Source organism: Oncorhynchus keta, chromosome 37, assembly GCF_023373465.1.
Source record: "Oncorhynchus keta strain PuntledgeMale-10-30-2019 chromosome 37, Oket_V2, whole genome shotgun sequence".
NCBI lineage: Eukaryota > Metazoa > Chordata > Actinopteri > Salmoniformes > Salmonidae > Oncorhynchus > Oncorhynchus keta.
The window spans coordinates 19012340-19033015 of NC_068457.1; the positions used below are offsets into that span (position 1 = coordinate 19012340).

A 20676-nucleotide genomic window follows, 5' to 3' on the forward strand; every position below is an offset into this window, starting at 1 on the left:
CACAGTAGAGCGAGATATGGACAGACAGGAGAGAGAAAGAGATATGGACACAGTAGAGAGAGAAAGAGATATGGACACAGTAGAGAGAGCAAGCGATATGGACACAGTAGAGAGAGAAAGAGATATGGACACAGTAGAGAGAGAAAGAGATATGGACACAGTAGAGAGAGCAAGCGATATGGACACAGTAGAGAGAGAAAGAGATATGGACACAGTAGAAAGAGCAAGCGATATGGACACAGTAGAGAGAGCAAGCGATATGGACACAGTAGAGAGAGCAAGCGATATGGACACAGTAGAGAGAGCAAGCGATATGGACACAGTAGAGAGAGAAAGAGATATGGACACAGTAGAGAGAGCGATATGGACAGACAGTAGAGACAGTAAGAGATATGGACACAGTAGAGAGAGAAAGAGATATGGACAGACCGTAGAGACAGTAAGAGATATGAACACAGTAGAGAGAGCGATATGGACAGACAGTAGAGAAAGATATGGAGAGACAGAGAGAAGGGTTTGAGACAGAGAAGGGAATGAGACAGACAGAGAGAAGGGTTTGAGACAGAGAAGGGAATGAGACAGACAGAGAGAAGGGTTTGAGACAGAGAAGGGAATGAGACAGACAGAGAGAAGGGTTTGAGACAGAGAAGGGAATGAGACAGACAGAGAGAAGGGTTTGAGACAGAGAAGGGAATGAGACAGACAGAGAAAAGGGTTTGAGACAGAGAAGGGAATGAGACAGACAGAGAGAAGGGTTTGAGACAGAGAAGGGAATGAGACAGACAGAGAGAAGGGTTTGAGACAGAGAAGGGAATGAGACAGACAGAGCGGAGGCCTTTGTGTTGTGCTGTTGAATCACTCCTCATATGAAGGCCACCTCAGTCCTCCGGACAGTTCTACACACACACACACTGCTGCAGAGTGTTGAGATGTCTGTGATGGTGTGTGTGTGTGTGTGTGTGTGTGTGTGTGTGTGTGTGTGTGTGTGTGTGTGTGTGTGTGTGTGTGTGTGTGTGTGTGTGTGTGTGTGTGTGTGTGTGTGTGTGTGTGTGTGTGTGTGTGTGTGTGTGTGTGTGTGTGTGTGTGTGTGTGTGTGAATAGAGGATCTTTTTCACTACTCCAGGGATAACATCTGTATTCTTGACAACTAAAGACTCCTCCAACCTCATGTCTGTGCTTCAGCTCAGTGAGCTAACACGGTCTTGAGACACAAACCACCAATGCCAGTCAGTCACACAAAATTCAATGAATTTGCAAATAGACGTTTCCTTAGTCAAGGAGTTTAAAACCATTACCTGGAAACACACGTTTAAAAAAACAGTAGCCCATGAAAAAGGACATTAATATAATATTCGTATTTACATTGGTAATAAAGACAAAAAGGTAAATAAATGACATCTCTGGAAAATGCAGCATTTCTGTTTCTTAGAAGTCATAATACAAGTTCATAGAAACACAATGAAGTAGAATACACACAGAAACACACATGCAAGACAGACACACCCTCACACACATACATACACATGCAGACTAACACCAGTATTCAACAGTTCTATCATCAAAAGAGGATATCCACTACAGAACAAGTCGTTCTGCTGCTAGGCAACCGATGCACACAGACCACACCCACAAGTCTACACAGTCTTTAGTCACCGTTTATCTTATTGTGTTGTCAGTGGGGGTTTGATTAGCAACAAATGAGCTTAAAAATAATTCATATTATTGCATGTAATTTTATACAATTGGAGTTGAGTCTGTATGTGTGTGTGTGTGTGTGTGTGTGTGTGTGTGTGTGTGTGTGTGTGTGTGTGTGTGTGTGTGTGTGTGTGTGTGTGTGTGTGTGTGTGTCTTAATCTGAATTAAAAATCATATCTAAAATCCCAAAATTCAATTTTCCTAAAAGTAGTGCACTGTGTTAGCGGTCTGTAGCGCAGACCCCCACCAGCAAACTACTTCCCGCGGCTGTGTGTCTGTGTGTGGATCTGTTCACATTGTTAAGCCAAATGTTCCCTCCAGTCTTTGTCTCCCCCTCTTTGTTTACTGTAGTAATCCTCTCCAAGATGTTCACTTCCCTTCCTCCTTTTCTCCTCCTCTTCTTCGTCTCTACAGTAAGTCAGTGGAATGGAAACCTGAGAGAGATCCTATATACAGTATAGTATAGCTGGTGAGTATAGTCAGTATAGTTGTATAGTCTAGTCAGATGGTAGTTGGTGGTAAATCAACTACTAGAGCTGCTATTGTTTCTGTTGTCTTTAGTGATCCAGTCTCCATGCTCCTGGAGACCTTCGTTCACACGCTCCACCTCCACTGTTAGACCCTGACTTAGCAGTGTTCTATGTCGCGTTATAACCTCCACTACTGTTAGACCTTGACTTAACAGTCCTCCCAAGTCTTACTCTGCAATGTCTTGTAGGTTTTGCTGTTATGTCGCATCTTAACTTAACTACTCTGCAGTGTCTTGAAGATCAGCTATTTGTCTGTTTCCATCTGGACCCTTTCTCAGTATTGAAGTAGTGTTCTGGATTATTAGTTATAACCTCCATTATATTACATTTTAGCTTCTAAGTTGTCTCATAACCTCCTCTCACTCATTTAAGTCACGTAGTAGTTCTCCTGACTGTTAGGTCTCCCCAAACGGTGACACATTTAATAACGTCCCCTGACTGTTAGGTCTCCCCAAAATGTGTTACATTTAATAACGTCCCCTGACTGTATGGTTATGTAGAGGTACTACTGTCTATCTTAATTTATCTATGTCGTCTTATAACCTCACGCTCTGTAAGGTCCCCTATTTTCTCTTCTGACCTCGTAGTCTGTTTTTAGTAGTGTTACTGTCTATTATAACTCCTCTATGTCGCGTTATAATCTCCTCTCCGTCTGCATGGTCTTGTAATAGACTTCTTGATCAGCGCGGCTGTGGGCTGAGACAGTGGGCCGGCGGGGGAGGGTCATAGAGCGGGGGAGGGGGGGGGAGTAATTGTCCAACAGCAGATCTGGATGAGGAGGGGGAGGGAGAGGGGAGTAGAAGTGGGGAGGAGGGGGAGGGAGGGGTGAGTAGGAGGGGGGAGAAGGGGGAGGGAGGGGGGAGGAGATGGGTTGAGGAGGGGGAGGCAGGGTGGAGGAATCGGTCTCGCTGGGCGAGGAGGAGCAGATAGAGTCTGATTTCACAGGAAGTGTTCGGTATTCCCGATATTCCGGTGCGGAGACTTTCTCCTGGCGCTGCAGCGCCCCCCTCTGGCCCTGCTCACCGACGCTCCCGCCGGTGGTGTTCCTCCACTCCCAGGGGGTCCCGTTACCGGCAGCTGTTACTCTGGCCCCCAGGGTCCCGTTACTCCCGGTACTGACACTGCTAGACACCCTGACCACAGGGTGATGAGGGGCGTGAGCGTCTATGGTGACAATACTCCCGGTAACGCTCCCGGTAACACTTCCAGTGTGGCTGTCATGGTCAGAGGGGACCCGGTAGTACGGCGACTCAGAGCTTCCTGTTGAAGACCCTCCCCCACAGGAAGAGGTGGAGTCAGAGCCCTTGGCAGAGGAGCTGATTGGTCCATGCTGCTTGGACATGGCAATGACCTATAGGATGAACAGAGGAGATGGTTAGCTAGTTACTTCAGCTAGTTAGAATGTAAATCAACAGTTCATTTAGCTAGTTACTTCAGCTAGTTAGAATGTAAATCAACAGTTCATTTAGCTAGTTACTTCACTAGTTAGAATGTAAATAAACAGTTCATTTAGCTAGTTACTTCAGCTAGTTAGAATGTAAATCAACAGTTCATTTAGCTAGTTACTTCAGCTAGTTAGAATGTAAATCAACAGTTCATTTAGCTAGTTACTTCACTAGTTAGAATGTAAATAAACAGTTCATTTAGCTAGTTACTTCACTAGTTAGAATGTAAATCAACAGTTCATTTAGCTAGTTACTTCACTAGTTAGAATGTAAATCAACAGTTCATTTAGCTAGTTACTTCACTAGTTAGAATGTAAATCAACAGTTCATTTAGCTAGTTACTTCACTAGTTAGAATGTAAATCAACAGTTCATTTAGCTAGTTACTTCACTAGTTAGAATGTAAATCAACAGTTCATTTAGCTAGTTACTTCACTAGTTAGAATGTAAATCAACAGTTCATTTAGCTAGTTACTTCACTAGTTAGAATGTAAATCAACAGTTCATTTAGCTCGTTACTTCACTAGTTAGAATGTAAATCAACAGTTCATTTTAACTAACTCAGATTTGATATTTATCTCACCTGCACCACTCGCGGCTGATTGGGCGGCTGATTGGGCGGCTGATTGGGCGGCTGGTGGGGCACACGCGGAGTCGTCACAGGGATAGGCCCCTCCCTGACTCGTTCCCCTCCCTGGTTGAGTGACATCAACTTGGCACGCGTCACCGCGCTCTTAGGGGAGACAGGGGGAGGTAGAGAGGAGACAGAAGGAGGTAGAGGGGAGACAGTAGGGGGGTGTCTAATCCCCTCCTTAGGGATATGCACCTGTGGGGCTGGCACTGAGGTAGCTGTGGCAACGGCTCTATTGGCCGACTGTACCATCGGATAAAGGGAGGGAGGATTCATCACCCCTGTCTCCCCTGCCTCGCCCCCTCCTCCTGCTCCTCCCTCTCCTCCAGATGTGTCCGTCTCTCCCTCCTCCTCGCTCCGTCTCTCCGTAGAGCGCTGCTGTCTCCACTCCTGCATCAGCGGTGGTCGCAGCCTGACAGATCACACATGATGTGTTTGACTTGACGATTAATACCAGGTTTGTATGACACACACCTACAACACACACTAGCCACAAACGTACCTTGGTTGTGACCTGCGGGGGTCGAAGGACAGGTGGAAGGTCATGTGACGCTGGTTGGAGGGGTCGTCTCCGGGGGGCGAGGTGCTGCTGCTGCCGTTGGCGACGCGGGGTAAGGTATTGCTGAATGTTACCATGGTTTCCTTTCCCATGGTGCAGCGGGGTGCCAGGAGCTCCACGTCAGCACTGGCCCTCTTCAGAGATGCTACGCTGACCTTCTCCCTACGAACCTACAGAACAACATAGTGTGGCTAACTACTAATACTAACCACGACAACACAACCTGTCTCCCTTCATCTCGTACCTTGCAGCGTCCAGTGCCCAGTTCCTCCCTGCTGTCTGAGGGTCTGGGTGTCTTGCTGCGGTACAGAGAGCCGTGCTGAGAAACATGACCTCCCTGGGCTCTTCCCCTCACCACCACCTCCCTCTGCTGCTGGGGGGGGAACGCAGCCCTCCGGCCAGGCTGGGGGAGGCAGTCCTCCTCGGATGACCTGAAGTTACCTACTGCATACAGAGACTAGAGGGGGGGTACGGAGGGAGGGGAAGGAGAGGTGGAGATGGCGATAGAGAGGGATAGAAGCGTGAAATCTGTTGAGACAGGCCTTCTAAAAAAATAACAGTGAAATTCTCCCCCTGAGAACTCTTAAAAGATGATTATTTCCCATCTCTCTCTGTCTCTTTCTCAGTCCCCCAGACACACACAAAGTCCCGCACAAACACAAAGTCGCGCCCACCCCACACACACACTCACCAGGTAGACTCCTATGCCAGCTCCTATGGCGTAGCCAACATAGACATCTCTGGGATGGCAGCGGTGTTGTGTGATCTGAGTCAGTCCGGCTATACCCGCAGCCAGACAGTATCCAAACACCAGCACCGGCTTCACCAGCTTAGTACTACTGCTGATCACACTGTTCAAATACATCTACACACACACACACGGAAGTACGCATGCACACACACACAAAGTTAGAACTATTGCGGATGGCAATGTTTCCAATTTTAACTTCAAATGCATCTTCATAAAGTCAGGCAGTCAGTCAGGCAGTCAGGCAGGCAGGCAGGCAGGCAGGCAGGCAGGCAGGCAGGCAGGCAGGCAGACAGGCAGACAAGTTAGTAGCTGTCAGTGCTTACAGAGATGTAGACAGCAGCGAAGCCAGAGAGCGTTGCATGCTGGGATGGAAATGCTTTCCTGAAGAGAAGGAGAGGGAGAGTAAGAATCAGGGAGAGAGAGGGAGACGTGATGCAGAGAGAGAGAAGGAGAGGTGGAGGTTTAATTGAAGCTGGAGAACACAAAGAGTGTGTGTGTGTGTGTGTGTGTGTGTGTGTGTGTGTGTGTGTGTGTGTGTGTGTGTGTGTGTGTGTGTGTGTGTGTGTGTGTGTGTGTGTGTGTGTGTGTGTGTGTGTGTGTGTGTGTGTGTGTGTGTGTGTGTGTGTGTGTGTGTGTGTGTGTGTGTGTGTGTGTGTGTTACCTGGCTGACAGGATGGCATACAGATCTTTCCCAGAGCAGATGTCCTGTGTGATGAAATTGTTCTGGTCACATGATATCCCAGGCAGCGTGTAATTGGGCTGACAGACAGTCAGGAAGAAAGGGGTGGGATAACCAGTAGCCAACTGGATGATGTCTGTCATTAGGGCTGTTGCCAGGAGACCAAACACATGAACACCTGGGAGAGAAGGACGAGGGATGGAGGAGAGAGAGGGGGAGACAGGGAGAAGGGATGGAGGAGAGAGAGGAGAAGGGATGGAGGAGAGAGAGGGGAAGACCGGGAGAAGGGATGGAGGAGAGAGAGGGGGAGACAGGGAGAAGGGATGGGGGAGCGAGAGGGGGAGAAGGGATGAAGGAGAGAGAGGGGGAAAAGGGATGAAGGAGAGAGAGAGGGAGGGAGGAGCATGCACCATGTAACAGTTATCTGAAACATCTGAAGACGTCTCCCCTGTCCTCATCCCCTCTACATCTCTCTCCCCTGTCCTCATTCCTGTTCTACATCTCTCTCTCCCCTGTCCTCATCCCCTCTACATCTCTCTCTCCCCTGTCCTCATTCCCTCTACATCTCTCTCTCCCCTGTCCTCATTCCCTCTACATCTCTCTCTCCCCTGTCCTCATTCCTGTTCTACATCTCTCTCTCCCCTGTCCTCATTCCTGTTCTACATCTCTCTCTCCCCTGTCCTCATTCCCTCTACATCTCTCTCTCCCCTGTCCTCATTCCTGTTCTACATCTCTCTCTCCCCTGTCCTCATTCCCTCTACATCTCTCTCTCCCCTGTCCTCATTCCCTCTACATCTCTCTCTCCCCTGTCCTCATTCCCTCTACATCTCTCTCTCCCCTGTCCTCATTCCTGTTCTACATCTCTCTCTCCCCTGTCCTCATTCCTGTTCTACCTCTCTCTCTCCCCTGTCCTCATTCCTGTTCTACCTCTCTCTCTCCCCTGTCCTCATTCCCTCTACATCTCTCTCTCCCCTGTCCTCATTCCCTCTACATCTCTCTCCCCTGTCCTCATTCCCTCTACATCTCTCTCTCCCCTGTCCTCATTCCTGTTCTACATCTCTCTCTCCCCTGTCCTCATTCCTGTTCTACATCTCTCTCTCCCCTGTCCTCATCCCCTCTACATCTCTCTCTCCCCTGTCCTCATTCCCTCTACATCTCTCTCTCCCCTGTCCTCATTCCTGTTCTACATCTCTCTCTCCCCTGTCCTCATTCCCTCTACATCTCTCTCTCCCCTGTCCTCATTCCCTCTACATCTCTCTCCCCTGTCCTCATTCCCTCTACATCTCTCTCTCCCCTGTCCTCATTCCCTCTACATCTCTCTCTCCCCTGTCCTCATTCCCTCTACATCTCTCTCTCCCCTGTCCTCATTCCCTCTACATCTCTCTCTCCCCTGTCCTCATTCCCTCTACATCTCTCTCCCCTGTCCTCATTCCCTCTACATCTCTCTCTCCCCTGTCCTCATTCCTGTTCTACCTCTCTCTCTCCCCTGTCCTCATTCCTGTTCTACCTCTCTCTCTCCCCTGTCCTCATTCCTGTTCTACCTCTCTCTCTCCCCTGTCCTCATTCCTGTTCTACCTCTCTCTCTCCCCTGTCCTCATTCCCTCTACATCTCTCTCTCCCCTGTCCTCATTCCCTCTACATCTCTCTCCCCTGTCCTCATTCCCTCTACATCTCTCTCTCCCCTGTCCTCATTCCTGTTCTACCTCTCTCTCTCCCCTGTCCTCATTCCCTCTACATCTCTCTCCCCTGTCCTCATTCCCTCTACATCTCTCTCTCCCCTGTCCTCATTCCTGTTCTACCTCTCTCTCTCCCCTGTCCTCATTCCCTCTACATCTCTCTCTCCCCTGTCCTCATTCCCTCTTCATCTCCCTCTCCCTGTCCTCATTCTACATCTCTCTCTCCCCTGTCCTCATTCCCTCTACATCTCTCTCTCCCCTGTCCTCATTCCCTCTAAATCTCTCTCTCCCCATGCCTCATTACCTCTACATCTCTCTCTCCCCTGTCCTCATTCCCTCTACATCTCTCTCTCTCCTGTCCTCATTCCCTCTACATCTCTCTCTCCCCCGTCCTCATTCCCTCTACATCTCTCCTAGGCTATCATTACTCTCTGATGTAGATTCTCTCCCTAAGGCTATCACTACTCTCTGAAGTAGATTCTCTCCCTAGGCTATCATTACTCTCTGATATAGATTCTCTCCCTAGGCTATCATTACTCTCTGAAGTAGATTCTCTCCCTAGGCTATCATTACTCTCTGAAGTAGATTCTCTCCCTAGGCTAGCATTACTCTCTGAAGTACATTCTCTCCCTAGGCTATCACTACTCTCTGAAGTAGATTCTCTCCCTAGGCTATCATTACTCTCTGATGTAGATTCTCTCCCTAGGCTATCATTACTCTCTGATGTAGATTCTCTCCCTAGACTATCATTACTCTCTGATGTAGATTCTCTCCCTGGGCTATCATTACTCTCTGATGTAGATTCTCTCCCTAGGCTATCATTACTCTCTGATGTAGATTCTCTCCCTAGGCTATCATTACTCTCTGATGTAGATTCTCTCCCTAGGCTATCATTACTCTCTGAAGTAGATTCTCTCCCTAGGCTATCATTACTCTCTGAAGTAGATTCTCTCCCTAGGCTATCACTACTCTCTGAAGTAGATTCTCTCCCTAGGCTATCATTACTCTCTGATGTAGATACTCTCCCTAGGCTATCATTACTCTCTGATGTAGATTCTCTCCCTAGACTATCATTACTCTCTGATGTAGATTCTCTCCCTAGGCTATCATTACTCTCTGATGTAGATTCTCTCCCTAGGCTATCATTACTCTCTGAAGTAGATTCTCTCCCTAGGCTATCACTACTCTCTGAAGTAGATTCTCTCCCTGGGCTATCATTACTCCCTGAAGTAGATTCTCTCCCTAGGCTATCACTACTCTCTGAAGTAGATTCTCTCCCTAGGCTATCACTACTCTCTGAAGTAGATTCTCTCCCTAGGCTATCATTATTCTCTGATGTAGATACTCTCCCTAGGCTATCATTACTCTCTGATGTAGATTCTCTCCCTAGGCTATCATTACTCTCTGAAGTAGATTCTCTACCTAGGCTATCATTACTCTCTGATGTAGATTCTCTCCCTAGGCTATCATTACTCTCTGATGTAGATCCTCTCCCAAGACTATCATTACTCTCTGATGTAGATTCTCTCCCTAGGCTATCATTACTCTCTGATGTAGATTCTCTCCCTAGGCTATCATTACTCTCTGATGTAGATTCTCTACCTAGGCTATCATTACTCTCTGATGTAGATTCTCTCCCTAGGCTATCATTACTCTCTGATGTAGATCCTCTCCCAAGACTATCATTACTCTCTGATGTAGATTCTCTACCTAGGCTATCATTACTCTCTGATGTAGATTCTCTCCCTAGGCTAGCATTACTCTCTGATGTAGATTCTCTCCCTAGGCTATCATTACTCTCTGATGTAGATTCTCTCCCTAGGCTATCATTACTCTGTGAGGTAGATTCTCTCCCTAGGCTATCATTACTCTCTGATGTAGATCCTCTCCCAAGACTATCATTACTCTCTGATGTAGATTCTCTACCTAGGCTATCATTACTCTCTGATGTAGATTCTCTCCCTAGGCTATCATTACTCTCTGATGTAGATTCTCTCCCTAGGCTATCATTACTCTGTGAGGTAGATTCTCTCCCTAGGCTATCATTACTCTCTGATGTAGATCCTCTCCCAAGACTATCATTACTCTCTGATGTAGATTCTCTCCCTAGGCTAGCATTATTACATGAAGTGTACACCTGTTCACTCCCCCTTGTGGATTCAAGCGTAAATAACAGGTATGTACCAACAAAGCGAACAGTCCTCCGTAGGAAGGAGTTGAAGTTACACCCTCCAGCGATGATGGATCCTTCAGCTTTACTCTGTTTGACTCTGGACTGGTAACAATACACCAGCCCTTCACCTAGCATGATCTATTCACACACACACACACAATTAGTCATGCACCCTGATAGGCTGTTCATTGATCAGTCTATTGATTCTAGGTTCTGACGGTGTGTGTACTAACCGAGGCAGCCGGTCCTGCGAAGGCCAGGCTCAGTAACATCAGCAGAGGGATCAGTTCGTCTCCTGTCTCCAGGTAGGGCAACAACAGGTCACGGTCATAGCAATGGAACCCAGGGGTCGCCGGGGACAACAGGTCTGTCAACTCCATGAAGTAGAGAGAGACAAGGGAGGAGAGGACGATGGGGAGCTAGATAGAAAGAAAGAGAGAAAGAGAGAGAGTGAAGGCGAGCAAGGGAGAGAGAGAGAGAAAGGGAGAGAGGTAAGAGGGAGATATTGTCTTACTGACAGCCATAGTGGGTGGTATACATTAAATGCAGTTATATTGGACACACACGTATGCATGTACACACACACCTCTATGAAGTAGAAGCATGGTAGAAGTGTCATACTGTCTTTGGGAGGTTTCTTCTTGGTCTTGGCTTTTGGTGACGACATCATCCTGGTGTTGGTCCAATCAGAGTCTAGGAACAGACAGAAGGGGAGGGGTTTGTCATCACCCTGGTGGCGTTCCAGGTGGCATACATTACCGAGGTGTTGTTGCACATTATCAGCTTGTTAAGTCATATTCTGCTACTACTTCCACATGGGCAAACATCTGCTTGGTCTCGGACTGGTCCTTTGAAGCAACCCGAAGCTAATAGTAAATAGCTGAATGCACATCTGTTGGGTTGGTCCCTCAAGTCCAAATGAACAGAACATCAGAACACAAACACACACACAAACACACACACACACACACACACACACACAAACACACACATAAACACACACACACAAACACACACACACACACACACACACAAACACACACACAAACACACACACAAACACACACACAAACACACACATAAACACACACACACAAACACACACACAAACACACACACACACACACACACACACACAAACACACAAGCCTCAATGGTGTGCTATCTGTTTCCCACTTCTCTCTCTCTAACACTCTCTCTAAATTCAGGACAATGGAGTGGACCCAGGACAGCGCCATAGTTACAGTAACTCAGAGAGAAAGAAGCAGGGAGTTGAGACACAATGCTACACATACTCCTTTTGAACGGAGTTATTCTACTGTAACTATGGCGCTGTCCACTGCATGGTCCTGAACTCAGAGAGAAAGAAGCAGGGAGTTGAGACACAATGCTACACATACTCCTTTTGAACGGAGTTATTCTACTGTAACTATGGCGCTGTCCACTGCATGGTCCTGAACTCAGAGAGAGAAAAAAAACTGTCCTGATTAAAAAACATTGATTCTCTCAGACACTAGTATCAGGCTCACCCTGCCTTGCCTCTCCTCCACACACACACACACACACACACACACACACAAACACACACACAAACACACACACAAACACACACACAAACACACACATAAACACACACACACAAACACACACACAAAACACACACAAACACACACATAAACACACACACACACACACACAAACACACACACACACACACACACACACACACACACACACACACACACACACACACAAACACACGCACAAACAAACACACAAGCCTCAATGGTGTGCTATCTGTTTCCCACTTCTCTCTCTCTAACACTCTCTCTAAATTCAGGACAATGGAGTGGACCCAGGACAGCGCCATAGTTACAGTAACTCAGAGAGAAAGAAGCAGGGAGTTGAGACACACACAATGCTACACATACTCCTTTTGAACGGAGTTATTCTACTGTAACTATGGCGCTGTCCACTGCATGGTCCTGAACTCAGAGAGAAAGAAACAGGGAGTTGAGACACAAATACTCCTTTTGAACGGAGTTAACTGTAACTATGGCGCTGTCCACTGCATGGTCCTGAACTCAGAGAGAGAAAAAAACTGTCCTGATTAAAAAACATTGATTCTCTCAGACACTAGTATCAGGCTCACCCTGCTTTGCCTCTCCTCCACACACACACACACACACACACACACACACACACACACACACACACACACACACACACACACACACACACACACACAAACACACACACACACACACACACACACACACACACACACACACACACACACACACACACACACACACACACACACACACACAAACACACGCACAAACAAACACACAAGCCTCAATGGTGTGCTATCTGTTTCCCACTTCTCTCTCTCTAACACTCTCTCTAAATTCAGGACAATGGAGTGGACCCAGGACAGCGCCATAGTTACAGTAACTCAGAGAGAAAGAAGCAGGGAGTTGAGACACCCTGCCTTGCCTCTCCTCCACACACACACACACACACACACACACACACACACACACACACACACACACACACACACACACACAGAGAAAGACACAGAGCGCTGAATTACCTCTGTCCCGTGGGTTGTGTGTGTTAGCAGAGGCCCGTCTTGCCCTCCCCCCTCGCCGAGGTCTAGCGTGCTGCTCCAGTTTTCCGTTCAAACGTTAATCCATCTTCACGCGCTGCCAGTTGTTTTACGCCCCCAAAACACACATACACACACATCAGGTTGTTTGGGTTGGTCAGATTCTCCACGGATAGAGAGGACGAGAGAATGATAGATGGGTAAAACGAAAGGGAAAAGTCCTATATTCGATATTTCTCCGTTATTTTCCGTTCTGATCGCACATGTGTGAATAAACTCAGAGGTTTCACGTGCCTTCTACCGGTTCACCCCAGTCCCAGTCAGCCACGCTATGTTCGGACAGCCCACACAAACTCAAACAGCGCTCAGAAACGAACCGATATCTCACTTGAAGAACCGCTGCTCACAGAGAGCCTCGCGCACACAAAGGCATGGGGGGCGGGGGGAGACGAGGGGAGGAGACCGACTGCTCCTTCACACATACACAAACGCCCCTCCTCTCACCACTACAAATTCCTAATGGAGGAGTGCCACGACCATAAAGCTGAGAAAAACAAAGCGATGGATTTTGGTGTGTGTTTGGGTATGCGGGTGTATGAGTGAAAGCATGTGTGTCTGTTTGATTCTGAGTGTTTCTTCGAATATATTACCCTTTTAGAACATTCTATTTTAAATGTAAAGGATATTAATTTTAGGCAAAAAGATGCTGAACCCCCCATCTCTCTTCCTCTTTTCATATTTGGTTAGTTTTGTTGTGGGTAGACCTAGCCCAATAGGGTGGGGTTGGGTGGGTTGGGTTGGGTTCTGACCACGTGCCTGTGACTGCTGCTGCTGTGTGTATTTCCGTCTCTTCATTCAACAAACGTGCACGCGCGCACTCACACATCTTCTGCCTCTGACTGTCTGATTTACCTTGACATGTACACATTCAAACCTTTCCCCAAAGGTTATAAATACACATACACCATGACACACCCACTCACCCACCCACCCTTTTCTCCTGGACTGGTCACAGCTGGGCTGCTAATAAACTCATCACTCACTCACAAATACATATAAAGAAGACTCCAACCTATCAGCACTAACCTACAGACAACAGAGAAGACTCCTACCTATCAGCACTAGCCGACAGACAACAGAGAAGACTCCACCCTATCAGCACTAACCTACAGACAACAGAGAAGACTCCTACCTATCAGCACTAACCTACAGACAACAGAGAAGACTCCAACCTATCAGCACTAACCTACAGACAACAGAGAAGACTCCAACCTATCAGCACTAGCCGACAGACAACAGAGAAGACTCCACCCTATCAGCACTAACCTACAGACAACAGAGAAGACTCCTACCTATCAGCACTAACCTACAGACAACAGAGAAGACTCCAACCTATCAGCACTAACCTACAGACAACAGAGAAGACTCCTACCTATCAGCACTAACCTACAGACAACAGAGAAGACTCCAACCTATCAACACTAGCCTACAGACAACAGAGAAGACTCCAACCTATCAGCACTAACCTACAGACAACAGAGAAGACTCCAACCTATCAGCACTAGCCTACAGACAACAGAGAAGACTCCAACCTATCAGCACTAACCTACAGACAACAGAGAAGACTCCTACCTATCAGCACTACTCTACAGACAACAGAGAAGACTCCAACCTATCAGCACTACTCTACAGACAACAGAGAAGACTCCAACCTATCAGCACTAACCTACAGACAACAGAGAAGACTCTTACCTATCAGCACTACTCTACAGACAACAGAGAAGACTCCAACCTATCAGCACTAACCTACAGACAACAGAGAAGACTCCAACCTATCAGCACTAGCCTACAGACAACAGAGAAGACTCCAACCTATCAGCACTAGCCTACAGACAACAGAGAAGACTCCAACCTATCAGCACTAACCTACAGACAACAGAGAAGACTCCAACCTATCAGCACTAACCTACAGACAACAGAGAAGACTCCTACCTATCAGCACTAACCTACAGACAACAGAGAAGACTCCAACCTACCAGCACTAGCCTACAGACAACAGAGAAGACTCCTACCTATCAGCACTACTCTACAGACAACAGAGAAGACTCCAACCTATCAGCACTACTCTACAGACAACAGAGAAGACTCCAACCTATCAGCACTAACCTACAGACAACAGAGAAGACTCTTACCTATCAGCACTACTCTACAGACAACAGAGAAGACTCCAACCTATCAGCACTAACCTACAGACAACAGAGAAGACTCCAACCTATCAGCACTAGCCTACAGACAACAGAGAAGACTCCTACCTATCAGCACTACTCTACAGACAACAGAGAAGACTCCAACCTATCAGCACTACTCTACAGACAACAGAGAAGACTCCAACCTATCAGCACTAACCTACAGACAACAGAGAAGACTCTTACCTATCAGCACTACTCTACAGACAACAGAGAAGACTCCAACCTATCAGCACTAACCTACAGACAACAGAGAAGACTCCAACCTATCAGCACTAACCTACAGACAACAGAGAAGACTCCAAACTATCAGCACTAACCTACAGACAACAGAGAAGACTCCTACCTATCAGCACTACTCTACAGACAACAGAGAAGACTCCAACCTATCAGCACTAACCTACAGACAACAGAGAAGACTCCAACCTATCAGCACTAACCGACAGACAACAGAGAAGACTCCAACCTATCAGCACTAGCCTACAGACAACAGAGAAGACTCCAACCTATCAGCACTAGCCTACAGACAACAGAGAAGACTCCAACCTATCAGCACTAACCTACAGACAACAGAGAAGATTCCTACCTATCAACACTAACCTACAGACAACAGAGAAGACTCCTACCTATCAGCACTAGCCTACAGACAACAGAGAAGACTCCAACCTATCAGCACTAGCCTACAGACAACAGAGAAGACTCCAACCTATCAGCACTAGCCTGCAGACAACAGAGAAGACTCCAACCTATCAACACTAACCTACAGACAACAGAGAAGATTCCTACCTATCAGCACTAACCTACAGACAACAGAGAAGACTCCTACCTATCAGCACTAGCCTACAGACAACAGAGAAGACTCCTACCTATCAGCACTAGCCTACAGACAACAGAGAAGACTCCAACCTATCAGCACTAACCTACAGACAACAGAGAAGACTCCAACCTATCAGCACTAACCTACAGACAACAGAGAAGACTCCAACCTATCAGCACTAGCCTACAGACAACAGAGAAGACTCCAACCTATCAGCACTAGCCTGCAGACAACAGAGAAGACTCCAACCTATCAACACTAACCTACAGACAACAGAGAAGACTCCAACCTATCAGCACTAACCTACAGACAACAGAGAAGACTCCAACCTATCAGCACTAACCTACAGACAACAGAGAAGACTCCTACCTATCAGCACTAGCCTGCAGACAACAGAGAAGACTCCAACCTATCAGCACTAACCTACAGACAACAGAGAAGACTCCAACCTATCAGCACTAGCCTACAGACAACAGAGAAGACTCCAACCTATCAGCACTAGCCTGCAGACAACAGAGAAGACTCCAACCTATCAACACTAACCTACAGACAACAGAGAAGACTCAACCTATCAGCACTAACCTACAGACAACAGAGAAGACTCCAACCTATCAGCACTACTCTACAGACAACAGAGAAGACTCCAACCTATCAGCACTAGCCTGCAGACAACAGAGAAGACTCCAACCTATCAGCACTAGCCTGCAGACAACAGAGAAGACTCCAACCTATCAACACTAACCTACAGACAACAGAGAAGACTCCAACCTATCAGCACTAACCTACAGACAACAGAGAAGACTCCAACCTATCAGCACTAACCTACAGACAACAGAGAAGACTCCTACCTATCAACACTAACCTACAGACAACAGAGAAGACTCCAACCTATCAGCACTACTCTACAGACAACAGAGAAGACTCCTACCTATCAGCATTAGCCTACAGACAACAGAGAAGACTCCAACCTATCAGCACTACTCTACAGACAACAGAGAAGACTCCTACCTATCAGCATTAGCCTACAGACAACAGAGAAGACTCCAACCTATCAGCACTAACCTACAGACAACAGAGAAGACTCCTACCTATCAGCACTAGCCTGCAGACAACAGAGAAGACTCCTACCTATCAGCACTAGCCTACAGACAACAGAGAAGACTCCAACCTATCAGCACTAGCCTGCAGACAACAGAGAAGACTCCAACCTATCAGCACTAACCTACAGACAACAGAGAAGACTCCAACCTATCAGCACTAACCTACAGACAACAGAGAAGACTCCTACCTATCAGCACTAACCTACAGACAACAGAGAAGACTCCTACCTATCAGCACTAACCTACAGACAACAGAGAAGACTCCAACCTATCAACACTAGCCTACAGACAACAGAGAAGACTCCAACCTATCAGCACTAACCTACAGACAACAGAGAAGACTCCAACCTATCAGCACTAGCCTACAGACAACAGAGAAGACTCCAACCTATCAGCACTAACCTACAGACAACAGAGAAGACTCCTACCTATCAGCACTACTCTACAGACAACAGAGAAGACTCCAACCTATCAGCACTACTCTACAGACAACAGAGAAGACTCCAACCTATCAGCACTAACCTACAGACAACAGAGAAGACTCTTACCTATCAGCACTACTCTACAGACAACAGAGAAGACTCCAACCTATCAGCACTAACCTACAGACAACAGAGAAGACTCCAACCTATCAGCACTAGCCTACAGACAACAGAGAAGACTCCAACCTATCAGCACTAGCCTACAGACAACAGAGAAGACTCCAACCTATCAGCACTAACCTACAGACAACAGAGAAGACTCCAACCTATCAGCACTAACCTACAGACAACAGAGAAGACTCCTACCTATCAGCACTAACCTACAGACAACAGAGAAGACTCCAACCTACCAGCACTAACCTACAGACAACAGAGAAGACTCCAACCTATCAGCACTAGCCTACAGACAACAGAGAAGACTCCTACCTATCAGCACTACTCTACAGACAACAGAGAAGACTCCAACCTATCAGCACTACTCTACAGACAACAGAGAAGACTCCAACCTATCAGCACTAACCTACAGACAACAGAGAAGACTCTTACCTATCAGCACTACTCTACAGACAACAGAGAAGACTCCAACCTATCAGCACTAACCTACAGACAACAGAGAAGACTCCAACCTATCAGCACTAACCTACAGACAACAGAGAAGACTCCAACCTATCAGCACTAGCCTACAGACAACAGAGAAGACTCCTACCTATCAGCACTACTCTACAGACAACAGAGAAGACTCCAACCTATCAGCACTACTCTACAGACAACAGAGAAGACTCCAACCTATCAGCACTAACCTACAGACAACAGAGAAGACTCTTACCTATCAGCACTACTCTACAGACAACAGAGAAGACTCCAACCTATCAGCACTAACCTACAGACAACAGAGAAGACTCCAACCTATCAGCACTAACCTACAGACAACAGAGAAGACTCCAAACTATCAGCACTAACCTACAGACAACAGAGAAGACTCCTACCTATCAGCACTACTCTACAGACAACAGAGAAGACTCCAACCTATCAGCACTAACCTACAGACAACAGAGAAGACTCCAACCTATCAGCACTAACCGACAGACAACAGAGAAGACTCCAACCTATCAGCACTAGCCTACAGACAACAGAGAAGACTCCAACCTATCAGCACTAGCCTACAGACAACAGAGAAGACTCCAACCTATCAGCACTAACCTACAGACAACAGAGAAGATTCCTACCTATCAACACTAACCTACAGACAACAGAGAAGACTCCTACCTATCAGCACTAGCCTACAGACAACAGAGAAGACTCCAACCTATCAGCACTAGCCTACAGACAACAGAGAAGACTCCAACCTATCAGCACTAGCCTGCAGACAACAGAGAAGACTCCAACCTATCAACACTAACCTACAGACAACAGAGAAGATTCCTACCTATCAGCACTAACCTACAGACAACAGAGAAGACTCCTACCTATCAGCACTAGCCTACAGACAACAGAGAAGACTCCTACCTATCAGCACTAGCCTACAGACAACAGAGAAGACTCCAACCTATCAGCACTAACCTACAGACAACAGAGAAGACTCCAACCTATCAGCACTAACCTACAGACAACAGAGAAGACTCCAACCTATCAGCACTAGCCTACAGACAACAGAGAAGACTCCAACCTATCAGCACTAGCCTGCAGACAACAGAGAAGACTCCAACCTATCAACACTAACCTACAGACAACAGAGAAGACTCCAACCTATCAGCACTAACCTACAGACAACAGAGAAGACTCCAACCTATCAGCACTAACCTACAGACAACAGAGAAGACTCCTACCTATCAGCACTAGCCTGCAGACAACAGAGAAGACTCCAACCTATCAGCACTAACCTACAGACAACAGAGAAGACTCCAACCTATCAGCACTAGCCTACAGACAACAGAGAAGACTCCAACCTATCAGCACTAGCCTGCAGACAACAGAGAAGACTCCAACCTATCAACACTAACCTACAGACAACAGAGAAGACTCCAACCTATCAGCACTAACCTACAGACAACAGAGAAGACTCCAACCTATCAGCACTACTCTACAGACAACAGAGAAGACTCCAACCTATCAGCACTAGCCTGCAGACAACAGAGAAGACTCCAACCTATCAGCACTAGCCTGCAGACAACAGAGAAGACTCCAACCTATCAACACTAACCTACAGACAACAGAGAAGACTCCAACCTATCAGCACTAACCTACAGACAACAGAGAAGACTCCAACCTATCAGCACTAACCTACAGACAACAGAGAAGACTCCTACCTATCAACACTAACCTACAGACAACAGAGAAGACTCCAACCTATCAGCACTACTCTACAGACAACAGAGAAGACTCCTACCTATCAGCATTAGCCTACAGACAACAGAGAAGACTCCAACCTATCAGCACTACTCTACAGACAACAGAGAAGACTCCTACCTATCAGCATTAGCCTACAGACAACAGAGAAGACTCCAACCTATCAGCACTAACCTACAGACAACAGAGAAGACTCCTACCTATCAGCACTAGCCTGCAGACAACAGAGAAGACTCCTACCTATCAGCACTAGCCTACAGACAACAGAGAAGACTCCAACCTATCAGCACTAGCCTGCAGACAACAGAGAAGACTCCAACCTATCAGCACTAACCTACAGACAACAGAGAAGACTCCAACCTATCAGCACTAACCTACAGACAACAGAGAAGACTCCTACCTATCAGCACTAACCTACAGACAACAGAGAAGACTCCAACCTATCAACACTAGCCTACAGACAACAGAGAAGACTCCAACCTATCAGCACTAACCTACAGACAACAGAGAAGACTCCAACCTATCAGCACTAGCCTACAGACAACAGAGAAGACTCCAACCTATCAGCACTAGCCTACAGACAACAGAGAAGACTCCAACCTATCAGCACTAACCTACAGACAACAGAGAAGATTCCTACCTATCAACACTAACCTACAGACAACAGAGAAGACTCCTACCTATCAGCACTAGCCTACAGACAACAGAGAAGACTCCAACCTATCAGCACTAGCCTACAGACAACAGAGAAGACTCCAACCTATCAGCACTAGCCTGCAGACAACAGAGAAGACTCCAACCTATCAACACTAACCTACAGACAACAGAGAAGATTCCTACCTATCAGCACTAACCTACAGACAACAGAGAAGACTCCTACCTATCAGCACTAGCCTACAGACAACAGAGAAGACTCCTACCTATCAGCACTAG

General features: G+C 46.9%; 1 protein-coding gene across 1 annotated transcript; it reads right to left on the bottom strand.

Moving 5' to 3' along the window:
- Positions 1 to 1260: 1260 nt before the first annotated feature.
- On the bottom strand, positions 1261 to 14621 carry LOC118379932 (phospholipid phosphatase-related protein type 3-like). Its single transcript, XM_052499470.1, has 11 exons — positions 12738 to 14621; positions 10725 to 10831; positions 10372 to 10557; positions 10150 to 10276; positions 6272 to 6467; positions 5934 to 5991; positions 5551 to 5724; positions 5104 to 5316; positions 4803 to 5029; positions 4253 to 4712; positions 1261 to 3576 (listed from the first exon to the last, which is right to left on the bottom strand). The coding sequence occupies exons 2-11, from the start codon at positions 10806 to 10808 to the stop codon at positions 2860 to 2862; spliced, it is 2442 nt and encodes an 813-aa protein (XP_052355430.1). The 5' UTR covers positions 10809 to 10831; positions 12738 to 14621; the 3' UTR covers positions 1261 to 2859.
- Between the last annotated feature and the right edge of the window lie 6055 nt (positions 14622 to 20676).

What these genes read in the sequence shown, in the direction of transcription:
- LOC118379932 (XM_052499470.1), bottom strand. Translation starts at nt 10,808, where the DNA reads ATGATGTCGTCACCAAAAGCCAAGACCAAGAAGAAACCTCCCAAAGAC. An exon ending in TCGCAGGACCGGCTGCCTCG is followed by an intron (nt 10,277 to 10,371) that starts GTTAGTACACAC and finishes GTGTGTGAATAG; the next exon opens with ATCATGCTAGGTGAAGGGCT. An exon ending in ATCAGCCGCGAGTGGTGCAG is followed by an intron (nt 3,577 to 4,252) that starts GTGAGATAAATA and finishes TTCATCCTATAG; the next exon opens with GTCATTGCCATGTCCAAGCA.